This window comes from Aythya ferina (assembly GCF_964211825.1).
Source record: "Aythya ferina genome assembly, chromosome: 1".
Classification (NCBI taxonomy): domain Eukaryota; kingdom Metazoa; phylum Chordata; class Aves; order Anseriformes; family Anatidae; genus Aythya; species Aythya ferina.
In genome coordinates, this window is record NC_140296.1 from 162,145,852 (window position 1) to 162,159,095 (window position 13,244).

Genomic DNA, 13,244 nt, shown 5'->3' on the forward strand with positions numbered 1-13,244 from the left:
GCAGTTTGCACTAGAGTCTGCCTAGTGCCAATAGTTCACCAGGTTTTCTTCCCCCATAAGCTATATGCACTGTTTCTAATGGCTTCTCTGCTTCTGATTCCACCTCCCTTTGTCTCTGCATTTATGCATGTTATCTGGAGATGTACTTTCAAGTGTCAATATCTCTTTTAAAAGGACTTTCACCCACATTAAAACAAGGTAGTACCTCAAGTTACTGCAATATTAGTCTTGCAGACATTTACTTTTAATTTAACAAAAGAAACACACAGAGAAATGTAAGATCTGGGCTCTCTCTGGAAAAATCTGAAATACTAATTAAACAAGAACACTTGGTTCTCTTGAATATACAAGGGAAATTCACTCTCCTAGTCAAGTGACTGCGGAGATAATGTAGAGATAATATCTGCAGTGGCAAATCAGGAGAGTGTGTTGAACTCCCAGATATACTGAATATATTGGTGACACATCTTTGGTGTAAACTGTGGTACTTCCTGAACATTTTTACATTATAAATATGTCCAAGGAATACTCTGTAAAATTTCCTGTAATGTTGGCACATTCTTTCTCATATAGTTCAGTGTTATCACTTCATAGTGCCACTCGTAAGTGGGGAAAAAAAAAAAAAAAAAAAAAAAAAAAAAGTTGCCTCTAATCAGAGTTAAACTGTAGATTGAACATCATTTTGGATGTGATCAATCTGCAGATTTTGCAGTCCTTAGGAAGAATGATCGGGTTGCAGTATCCTTTATTTGGTGGCTGCACAAATAGTTTAGTTAGCTGAATCACAGCTGCACAACTCTTTAGAGATGATTTTTTTTTTTTTGGAATGCAAAGAAGCAATTTACTTGAACCTCAGAGAAATGTAGCAGTCAGATTACATTGGAACCAGTTCCTAAAACAGATACCTTGTTTCACAACCAAATTAAAATACAGCCTTAGTGAGGTCCAACCAGTATGGATGTGCCTGTGCCAAGTTCAAGCTTAGCATTGGTAGAGTATATATCTTGACTCCATTATACATGTAAACTTCAGAGAGGTGGTTGTTTAAAATGATGCAACGAACAGTTGTTGTACTAAAAGAAATACCTTTGTTATACCTTAAAGATCATTCCACAAGAATTTAAGCATCAGTGACTGTGTGAGAAGTAAAAAGCTCATTTTACAGGTGGGGTTTATCTTTACATTGGTTGAAGCCCATTATACCTAAACTCTATTCAAATGTGCTGTCCAGACATACTCAATTGTTCTGCTCATGTGGCTTATTATGCTGACTTTCACAAGATGAATCAACTGAATAAGGTGACTGGGATTTGCTGTCTGTGTTAACGAAGATATGATTTCAACAGTCCTTAGAAGCAGGCAGCAGTTACATTAGCAATGTTACTGGGAGGTATATAAGCAGTTGCTCATAGGAGCACTCTTCCATTTATGCTTCCTGCAGGAGATCAGCTCTGATGAAGTGCAGGCAAATCAAGTAGCAAGCATGCAGCTTCTGTTTTGAGTGCACAAAGCCATCTCAGAGGAGAGCAATTTCCACATCCTTTCCTTATGTGTGCAAACCCACTTTTTTCACCATCTGCCTACAGAAGAAGCAGCTCTCTTCCTCATACTAGTATGTTATGTATCAAAGTGTATTAAGATGTCAGAGTTTCAAAACCTCTTCTGTGGACTGGAGATTGGTGTCACATTGACTTTCAGTGGAACTAGAAGACTGGAGTTACCAAGGCATTCTTGGACATTGCAGTGGAGAACCCCTTTCACAAACACATGCAGTTTAGTTGATGTCTGAGTGACCAGTTTTGCTATTCACAGTTCATGTGTTCACAGTATTTGGATTTCCAGTTCTTAGAGCCTGCTGTTTCCATCTGCTTCTCAGTTTACCCATTTATTTCTGCTTAGTGGTTTTCCCTTCCCTTCCCTCCCCTCCCCTCACAAAGAGTGGCAGCTGATGAAAGAAATAAGAATCACAATTAAATTAAAACAGTATTGTAGAATTATGTACCATTCAACTTTGTTAACTAAAAGAGTTTGTTTAAAGGTTTTCAGCAGAGGATGCTGAGGCTAATTCAAATTAAACTGGAGCAAATGCATTAATACGAACATAAGTCAGAAGCAGTACTTTCTGCTGTAAAGTAACATTTATTTCGGAAAGTATACAACAGACAGAAAATTTCAACTTTGTTGTTGTCTGTGGAAAAGTAGAGTCTGTTTATCATCATAGACAAAAATTTCTATTTAAAAAATAGCTACATGACAAAGTTGAGAATGTTTGGTGTGAAAGCATTTCCAGTGTTGCGGGGAAAATTTTGTGACTGGTGAGAATGGAATAGTTTTTCAAGCTTAAGGTCATGTTTTTGTTGGTTGTAGCCTTGCTGTTTACCTAATATACTTTTTGCTGTTGTTAGAAACTAGTCACTACCTAAAGTGTAGCATCTTTTCCATATGATGGGATATTCTGGTACATGTGAATGCTCAGAAGAAAAGAACCCATTATTTCCACATTTTAGTCCATCAATCAGAAAACTGACATTTAAAAAAACTCTGTGGTAGTTACATCATTAATATTGTCCTGTGTGAGCTGTGTGGGTTTTTAGAAGGAATGGAAGATAATTCCTCCTTCAGGCAAGTAATGCAGTAAGCCATAACTTTGTATTAATTTAAATATCTATTAGTGTGTCTGGTTCTGATGTCCACAGCACAACAGCAGTAAAGACTTCCACATTTTTTCCTTTTCATAGAAAATTCATTTTTTTGTAGTTTTCTCCCCCCCCCCCCCCCCCCTTTTTTTTTTCCTCTTTCCTTCTTTAGGAAGGCATTTATAGCTCCATTTTTATCCAGAGCACTTCTTATATTTTAGTTATTCCATGCTGGTATCTTGTATCTAAGAGTACTAATTCTTATTCCTGTCAGGTATAAGTTTATCTATTCATGGGGCTGAAGAGCGTGTGCAAATCTTTCAGAGGAGAACTGCAGCAAGCTACCCAGTGTTACAGCATCCGCCTGTGGTTGGGCAACCTTCACACCCACAAGTCAGAAGGCCAATAAAGATGGAAGCATCATCTGCTGGATCTAGTATTTCAGCAGTCACTGGTGGAAAAGCAAAACCCCATCAGCCAGGTAACCAATTTGGTCTGACATCTTTTTCAGGTCCATTTCTTGTGTGGTGTGCCATTGTGTTGTGAAGCTGGTACCAATAGCGTCAGATCATGCTTGCATGGAGATCAATTTATTGATCATCAGAGCTACAGATTGATGTTTTGTGTTTGTTTGGTATGTTTTAACAGTTGTAGACTTCACTGGGAGTAACAAGAGTTGGGACAGCTGAAAGTGGGGAATAAAAATGTAAGTTTAGTCATTAAAAAAAAAAAAAAAAGCCATAAAACAATCAGTAGCCATGTTCAAAATGTTAATGCAGAAAGAACTCCTTTCAATACATTTAATTTGGATAAGCCCTGAGCTGATGTCAATGCTGTAAAGGCTACAGGCATCCCCATGGAACTCCATAATTGACACTAATGTTGGTTTTGAACTAAGGTTGTGGCATGATGCAGAATGCAGATCAAAGTCTTGCTGCTAGGATGAAAACAAAAACTTTAGATCTGAAGGAGATTTTGCAACATATATTAAATAGTTAACAAAATGAAACTTTTTGAACAAAAGCCAGAATCTCCTGGGAACCATCAAATTCTAATTGACATCATGAATTCATTCCTCCTTATGTTAATTGCCAGAGCTATTTTAGAAGTATCTTTTCTTATAACAGCATTATAATAGCATTATAAACCACATTTGTGCTGGCCATGTTCAGTTGTTTGTCAAAGTGAAAATTAAACTCCAACTTTCTTTCCTGAGTAGAGTGAATTAAGGCTGCCCATAAAGTCAGTTTTGTAGCTTTTATATTGAAGGGTTTCAACAGTCTCTCAGCTGCCCAGGAAAAGGAATGAGGCACCCTGTAACAGCTGCTATGGTGCCATGGGACAGAGTCCATTTGTGTGAAACAGAACGCTCTGTCTGCAAACCCTTCATGTGCTTCCATTACCTTGCAGATCTAGGAAATGCCTCAATTTTTGTACAAGTTGAAAATATTGAATACTTATTGTGATTTGCTATGCAGGTCTATTGCCATGAGTTTCATACACCAATACTATTCAATCACCATAATCTTTGTCAATGTGTATTAATTAGAAATGTACAGTGACTTGTAACCATTTGCTTTGTTTATTTCTTCTGTTCACTTGTTTGTCCTTCTATTTTTTTCATCTTTGGTCTTTTTCCTTTGAAGTACAGAGACTACTACTACAAAAATACCAATTAAAAGAAACAGCACCACAGTTTGGGAAACAAGTATCATGAACATGCACAATAGGTAACACTAGCTATTCTGAGCTGCTCATTTTGAGCTGCTACTATGTGTTAATAGATATGGCCTATGTTTTAGTACTGAATAATGCACAAGCAATACGGCTGGCTTTTGACTGAGAAAAAAGACACCTTTTTGGGTAAACCCCAGAGGTTTCCTAAAATGGAGCTCATTAGTGAGCATCATTTGGATGATGCTTCTCAGAGGATTTTAGCTTTCAGTACAGTCATATAAGATTAGCTTTGTCTGTCACATCTTCCTCTTTACATGGTAACAGCATCTATGACCTTCAGAGAGTTTATTCAGCAGCTTGGTTTAAGGAGGCATTTTCTATCATGAGTTTCACTGAAGTTAATAGAAGTTAATAGAACCATGAGCCTTAAAGGCTGCAGACTTTTATAAATAGGTTGCATGACAGGAGTATTGTTTTAAACAATTTACAGTGTCATTGTTTTATCTGAAAGGAAATAATGATTTTATCATTTGGATCTGTTTATTATTGTTATTATTATTATTATTATTATGTTCAAGAACGCTAATTTTTTTCTCTGTCTGGGGCGAATTACAATTGTTAGAGCTGTATTCTTTTTATATATTGGTAGAGTCTGGGAAAGTAATAATAGTAATTATGCAACAATTGTAATAAGTGGAATTACTAAGAGAAAATTTTAATTTAATACTGAAATTATATGTTATTAATTCCTTCTCGTCCACAAATTAACAGCTCTAACTTCATAAATAATTTTTCTTATGCACTAATTAGCCAATAACAGTAACTTATTAAAGGCTGTACATTAAAAAAAAAGTTCAGTATTTCAGAGTAAAAATGTTTTGACTATATGAATTACCCAGGTAAAAGATCTTGCTCTATCATTTTCTAAGCTATCTTCCTGCTGTTTCATGCAGTAGATTCCTGAGGTTTTTGTTCAGTCCAATTTTAAATATCTTATACAATTTGAGTTCTCCCTTACATTTGAGTGTTGTTATCACAGTCAAGTAGGTATTGCTGTTGAAACAGTATACGTTATATTGTCTGAAATTTCCTTTGTCCAATTAGCAAATACTTTGAACACGAAGACAGTTTAGCATAATTGATAGTACGGAAAAGTATTCTGAGGATTTAAAATGCTATTTCTAATTCTTATCAACCAACGAAGTTAGAACCACGGAAAGAAAAGGTTCTTGATAAAGTGACAGAGAAATGAGTGAGTCTATTTTTTTCCTCTGACAGCACACTACTTCTGTTTTCCGCACTCTACTTTTTTTCCTTAGCCACTTCTTTTCAGAATGATATTTTTTATTATTTATTGTGAATTCTTTCTGATTGGCAGCTGTTTCCTTTAACTGTGGTTCATTGCTAGCTACATTCTAAGGAGGAGGAACTAGAGATATTACTCAGCATTAGAGCATTCCTTTTCAGCTTGCTTCTCTGAGAGTTTTATTTACTGCTGGTCAGGAACTTGAAGCTGATGACTTCTGCTGTTACTCTGGGTGTTGTAAAGTGATGAGAGTGGCTAATGAGAAGTAAATTGCCCATGATAACACTTAAAAAAAAATAAAAAAAAAATAAAGTAAAATAAAGTGAAATAAAGTAAAGTAAAATAAAATAAAATAATCTTGTGCAAACTTGCAGAGGTACTGACTGCTCAGCCACAAGTAGAACCCCAGCTTCTAAGCTCTGATATTAACCAAATCAGAAGGTATCACATAACTGAAACAAAATAGAGAGGGAAAGGGAGAAATAAGTGGAAGAAAGTTATTAACTTTGTTGTAAGCGAAGATTTCTGATACCTCTGCATATGCACCTGTCTGAGGAAAGTTCCTCTTGGAAAGGAGAAGACCAAAGACAAGGAAAACAACCAGGTGATAAATATAGCTAAAATGATTTCAGCATTGACATATTAAGGGCAAGCATGCATTCCTGCCAGAATCATGGAAGTACAATGTTTTAATTTTTGAGAAACCTCCAGTCGTTGTCTCCCAGTTATCTGAGCAGATACGGTGTATTGCAGCTAATGTGATACTGTATTCTGAAGTACAGGATTCAAAGCACCTGGCTGGTGTAAATTGTTAAAATTCTCCTGAAGAAGGTTTATTATCAATGTGTCTGTGTTGCACACAGGAGGCTTATTTTGAGAGCTACAGGAAACACCGTTTAGGTTGTCTGTAACAGCAGAAGGTCCAGGTACCAAATAATCCTGAAGGTTAAACTGTCTTCCTCCCCTATTCCCTCAATGAGGCAAATCTGTGAACAAAAAAATCCTCACTTGTGACTGCATTGCAGCTTTGTTATGGAGTAAGCAGGATTTCAGTTTTTGATTTTCTGCCTGTCATTTCCATTGATACTACTTATTTTATATAAGGGTGATGTTGCCTAGCTTTTTCCTCATGGTGATGAATTCATTTATTCTCAAACTCTGAAGAACTCATCAAACCTAGTTCCTCTTGCTGTTGTTAAGTTTGCTGGCTACCTTGCTCAATACTTCTAAGCTGTTGTGTAGTGAATTCTTCATTGTGTAGAACACTGGAAACTTCCTATGTCTTCTCTACTTGCAACACTTGCTAGCAGTTGTTGCCCACTTTTGCAATAAGAGATTTGAAGGTCCTCCAGAAAGACTTTTCTCTCTTTAATTTTTGTGAAGGATAAAGGTCTCTCGGTAAGACAGAGCTTAAAAAACAAGCATCAAGAAAAAGTAACTTTGTAAAACTGCATAATACAATTTGTTATTGTGTTACTGAAATTATCTTTGAATTCCACTGTATACATAAGCGCACATCTTGCATATATGTCAGTTGTAAAAATTAGTTCTGCTGGCAATCTACACTTCCAACAGGAAGGATGGTCTTTGAAATTCTTTGTCTTCAGAATTTAGTAAATACGTAAAGAGTTCACCTCAGGAAATGCATAAAAATTTCCTAGAGGTTTCTGCTTTCAATAGTTAACTGTTCAAATAGATCTTCTTCAGTGTCAGAGAATGGTACGTTTGGGAATGGGGATTGCTTGCTACCTGAAATGACAGAAGCATATGTATGGTATATGAATAAGCTTTATGTTCAATGGCAAGGAAACATCTCCTGAAATGATTGGCTTCTGGCATTACAATGGAAGTTTAGTGCAGTCATTGGAATTCAGAGAGAATTCTTTTCATCAGCCTCTTGCCTTTTACCACAAATAGTACCTGATAGAGAGGCATATAAGGAATATATGTTGTCAGGCATGCTTTTCTTGATTTTGGGATCCTTTTGTTATTTTATTATTGCTTGTTGAACTGCATCATTTTTATTGATACACTTAGTTGTTGGTTGGGAAAGAGGAAGCAAGATCTAAAGGCATTGGCGAGCAGAACAACTGGCTTTAGGAGGCAAGGAAAAATGCACAGTTCTTGAAGCTATGGCAATCAAAATTAAAGCAAAAGAGGAAACGTATGTTTAACAAGCTTAGTCACCACATAATGAACTTTGAATCATCAAGGAAGCTAGAACTGAACCCTATAAAACTGATAATTTATGGTACAAAAGATAACCTTTTCTCATCACAAAATGTGAACATGCTTGTCAGCATTCACATTTGGTGTAAATGTTCTTAGGAAGATCTCTGTTAGTTTGATGTGATTTCTTGCTTAAATCACATTCTCTGTTCTTTGCTGACTGGCAGGACGTATGTCATATACCACTCTCAGATAAAAATAATAAACTCCTGCAAATAATTCTGCCAGAAATCTCTGTCTTGCAAGTACTTCTTGGCAGTAAATGCACACAGTGTATTGGGAATGGCTGATGTCAACTCACCTGAAAATTTGTCTTCACATTGACAATAGTGTTGTAATTCTGCTTGTCTAACACTCTCAGGGACACAGCCCTTTTCAATGTCTTCCATGGGGTGTATATAAGAACTTCCTCTCATGTGGAATGAAGCATGTGAAAAGCAAGCAGATTTCAAAGTTTCACACTCCCTTCATTAAGCTTATTTGCACATTACAAGAAAAGATATGGTCACAGATAGACAGATGCTTCTGTGCAGAAGTATCTTGATTAATGTCAAATGAAACAGCCCTGGATATTTAACTTTTCTCTTTATCTACAGTCTGTGTTCCATACAATGGAAGTCCAATGCATCCAACTAAATTTCTCCCACATCTCTACTTCAAGTGTGAGCTGGAAATAACTCCCTGATGCACAAAGGGACACTTTCTCCTGACTGTTGGAGCTCTGGAGCCTCTGCAAAGCTGCTAACAGGGAGTTTGTTTCAATTACCAGGAGGACATTTTGTCCCTGGGCTGAATGACAGGTCGTCAGATGGTGATTATGCAGTACTTTGAATTTAAGGGTTGAACTAGCTAGTAGATGATGCACAGCATGAAATGTGAAATCTTTTGTCACTTTGCTTAGTCATTCAGCCTGGTTCATTCATCACTTTACTTTTCTCAGGGCAAAAGCCAGTTATTCGAAAATACCTGTGCCTAAACCAAACAATACAAACAAATAAACAAACAAAGCTAGAGAATAAACTGTATTTTTCATTGTCAACTCTCTTGTTTAATTTTAAAAGATTTGGTTTAGGTACAAATCGCACCCTTCTTTTTCAATTTGTGCTCCACCTGACACAAAAAATAATGATCCTGCTTGGGACCTGTGCATGCCCTCAATAAGGGCCTTCAAAAATAATAATTTTACCTGGTGGCTTTGAGGGTGTTCTACTTCTCTGGGGAAGTATATGATTTTAAACTCACCTCTTTTCAAAGTCTTCTTTTTTTTTTTTTTTTTTCCCCTTCCTGCTTTGATCAGCATCCTGTTTGCTGTTGTAAAATGATCTTTCATTCACTCTTGCAATCAATTATGTATGCTTACTTTAAAATCAGTATGGCTCACCCTCAGATTTCAGCTCTCGTAGCTGTTGTTAGTTTACAACATGCAGTCAGCTCACAAAGGCTGCAAAATGCCAGGCTCTCTGGATTTTCTCGATCATTCCATCCTCAGATAGTTTCCTTGCAAAGGGAAACATATCTGAAATAGAAACCAGCAGCCAAATGTAGCTTTGCACCAAATTTGGAATATTGCTGATCCCAAGGCAAGGTCATAATGTCCTAAGACCAGTGTACCATAACTGTCTTAAAACAGTTAAGAATATTTTTGACCTCAGTAGATTTTTCTGAAGAAAAATGACAAAACAATAAATTAAAAAGAGAGAGAAAGGAAGGAAGGAAGAGAGAGAGAAAGAAAAAAAAAAAAAAGAGAGAGAGAGAGAAAAAAGAGAGAGAGAGAAAGAAAGAGAGAAAGAAAGGAAGGAAGGAAGAAAGTGTGTTTCTGATAAATTAATGATCCATTTTATTAAAAGCAAATAGCTTATCATTCAAAGAGCAATCAGGGAGACTTTGAATAATCAGTTATTATGTTTCTGTAATGCTTGACTGAAAAAATATGGCTTTTTCTTAGACAGAGTCCTTACTTAAAGGGGACTAGGTACTATGTAACTTTCTATTTCTAATGTAAAATATGCTTCATATATTCTAAGGAAAGCTTAAGGGTGACTGTCAAAAGTGGAACTAATTAGGTTCTACTTTGACAGAGATGTTTTTGAGATCAGGAAATGGATTTGTCTGTGACATGACTGGACCATGTTACTAATTTCCACCAAAGGTTTCCTGCAGTCCAAAAGACAGAAAGACCTTCCAAGCCTGTGCTTCATTCTGAAATCTCAAAATGAATCCAAAACTTTATTTATAATTCAGGGGGGGAAAAAAAGTGTGTAGGGTGGAGATGGTGGTGGGGACAGGGGCATGGGAACTTGGATAGACAATTAGATATGATATAAATACATCTATGTATCAGAACCCACCCAAAAATCCTACTAATGCATGGAGGTGGCAAGCCTAAAAGAATTGCATGAAACAAAACATCACTGCTTACAGCAGATACAAGGGTAGCAAAGGTGGCATCATTTTGATCTGTTCCTTATTCCAAGAAAGGAGCAAACTCCCTTTGAGTCATGCAGACTGCTACCCTTCCCTGTGCCACAAGTGGCTGGACATCTCAGGGAAACAGATGTGTTCTTCCACATGCTGGATAACTCCATGGAGGCACAGTATTTGCTAGTTACATACTTGGCGTATGCAGTTCTCTACTGTACCATGATTCAGAGGTCCATCAGAACATGAAAGACACACTTCTGAGGTTTTCATTATTGATAACATTCTGTAGTCTGCATGGTGCACTGTGTATGAACCTACAGACAACGGTTTAGGGTGCTTACAACACAAAAAGAGAGAGAGCACTATAGGGTTATTGCTTTATTTTGACCTTACTTTAGGAACATGAAGCACAGAAAAGGAATTTAACACCTGGATTATGGTATGAAGAAGTAACCTGAAACTTCAAGGAAACTGGAAGGTTTTTAAGGGCCATCAAAATTGCACAAAATTTAAAGGCCCTTTGTGCTGCCAGAATGCCTAAAAATGATCCTTGAGGTTCAGATGCTGTCTTGCTACTTGTGAAGGAGTTTCTGCTTAACACTAATTACTGAAAGTTCTCTCTTTTGGACAGGCATCCTGTGTCTGCAGCCCAAAGCTAGTCCATGTATTTTAAGGGTGTTGTATTTCTCTTTGGTTACTCTAGGTAATTTTAGGAGGTCACAGGGTTTTATAAGAAAGGCCAGCTGCACCAAGTTTAGGGGCAGGATCCCTGTTGCTTGTGAGATACTCTCAAAGCCATTGAGACATTGAGGGGCATTGGTAGAATTAATTATTATTGTCTAGATTAAACCTTCCACTCCAGAACTCTCTAAATCTCTGCAAGTTGTAAGAGACAGAGTGGGGATAGACTGCATGTGCTTACACTGTTCATATTCCCTTTGTGTAAGCATCTGTTGTCAGATGTAGGATCCTGCACTGGATACACCTCTATTCTTCTACACTCTATTTAGGATAACCATTTTCACATTCCTTTGCTACATTAATTCATCAGCAGTTTCAGGACAGCTGAAGTTCCCAAAATGGTTTAGCTGCTGGTGTTTTCTGAGGGAATGAATTGGCAGGATGTGTATCACTGCAAAGGTAGTGATAGGCTATGGTATAATGTGAGTCTGTATAAACAATTGTTACATAAAATATCCCTGGAAGACAAGTTGAGTATCTTATAAAAGCTATCTTGGTATTTCATGTTATAATGAAGTAAATCTTTGGCACTCTGAACTTATCTGTTAGGTCATGCCCCTTACCCCTGTGCAGCCAGCTTTTCTGTTTGTCTCACTGTAAACTGGTGGCTTCAAAACCAGGCAAACTTTGCAATGAACAGTTTATTCAGCAAATGTTTTCTCCCTCTCCCCTTCCTAGATTTCCTGCTAACAACTCCTGATATTGTCAGGAGAGGAAATTTTTCAAAATATGAGTTTGCACCGAGGGTTATCCACCCATTTTGTCAGTAGTTGTCTTTGGAAAAAGCCTAGGCAGCACGAGAGACACAAAAAGAAAGAGCATGCAGAATGCAGGACATCCCACTTCTCTGTGGTTAATTGGCTGAGAGGACTTCTCTGCTTCTGATGCCAGCCAGGGTTTAACAGAGAGCAGAATGGACACCATAAGTCTTAAAAATACCTTAGGCTGTGATAATTTAGTAGCATTAGGTGTTTCAAAATCCCCTCTCCACTACTGCTGCTTCTGTAAGATAAGGAAAGAGTTTGTGTCAACATAATTAAACATATGACATGCCTTACAGTGTATTGCAATGCAAAGGGAAACTGTTTTTAAGTAGCCTTTCAAAATTAATTCCAGTATAGTTATTATGATACCCTTGACATGACCATGCACAGAGACAGCCGTTGCATCAGTTCTTTATACTAAATAAAATTATATTAGTTTTTTAATTCTTTTTTTTTTCTTTATATTTTTTTTTCTAGCATTGTTTGGACTTTCCTGTGGAAAATGTAGTCCTATGTATTCATTCCAATCACTGTCAAAGCATTGCTAGAACTAACAAGGCATTTTTGTGCTTTTACACTCACCTTTTGATTCTCTCACGCTAATATATCTCGCACTAATATATAACACTATTTTTTCCATAATCAGTGAGAAAACCATTAAGAGAAATGTTATTTTCTGCATAGTGAAATATTCAATTAACTATGTTGAACACTGACAGATTATACTATTTTTTAAAATAATTGGTAAACCAATTAAGACTACCAGGAGTTATGGACATATGTAACAATCTACCAGGTCAGAGGCTTTTCAAAGGTCTGCAGATATTTCCACAGGGTACACAAATTTTTCTGTCTTGGAAACACATTGTGTATTAATGCAGTACAGATAGAGTGCTTTGACTTAAACTAGAAGTCTCTAAAGACCTCTCTTTCAACACGAATCATTACTTAGTATCAATAATTTTTCCAGATCTGTGCTTTGTAGACAGATAGGGGCAAATCCTGTGACCTATACTGGTAAAAATAAGTACCTCAAATTAGGGAAAACTGTAGACAGCATATGTACACAACAAAATTGGGTTTTAAGATACTCCTGATTTGTCACAACAGGTACGTCTGTGCTGGCACTGCCCTACCACACTGAAACCACTGCAGATGTGGCAGACAGATGGTTTTGCCTTGTTGTATCTTAAATAAAAAGATCTGTCAACAAGTTCTTAGAAACAGAGTTAAATACATGCCTTTTTCTGTCCTTTCAACTGCAATCTTCAGAAGTAACCCAAGATTGGAAACAAGCATTAAAATGAAAGAAAAGGGAATCTACACCCTGTAGAAATCTGAAATTGTGTTGAAACTGCAAGATAGAGGAAGCTTAGTACTACTTGTAAGGATCGATGAAAGCTCCTAAGTAATGCTCTTGTTCCAGAAAAGAGAAATGTGCTGGACTGGTGGGTCAAAAAGCTGCAGGCT

At 36.9% G+C, this 13,244-nt stretch overlaps 1 protein-coding gene across 10 annotated transcripts in view; it reads left to right on the forward strand.

Annotated features, from left to right (window-relative positions):
- ANO4 (anoctamin 4) overlaps positions 1 to 13,244 on the forward strand; it is a 221,767-nt gene that overhangs the window by 89,660 nt on the left and 118,863 nt on the right. For all 10 annotated transcript variants that reach the window (XM_084506049.1, XM_084506043.1, XM_084506040.1 and 7 more), the window contains one exon: positions 2,911 to 3,117. In XM_084506049.1, coding sequence (XP_084362175.1) covers positions 3,048 to 3,117 — 70 coding nt within the window. In that variant the 5' untranslated portion in view covers positions 2,911 to 3,047. The remainder of the gene's footprint in view (positions 1 to 2,910; positions 3,118 to 13,244) is intronic.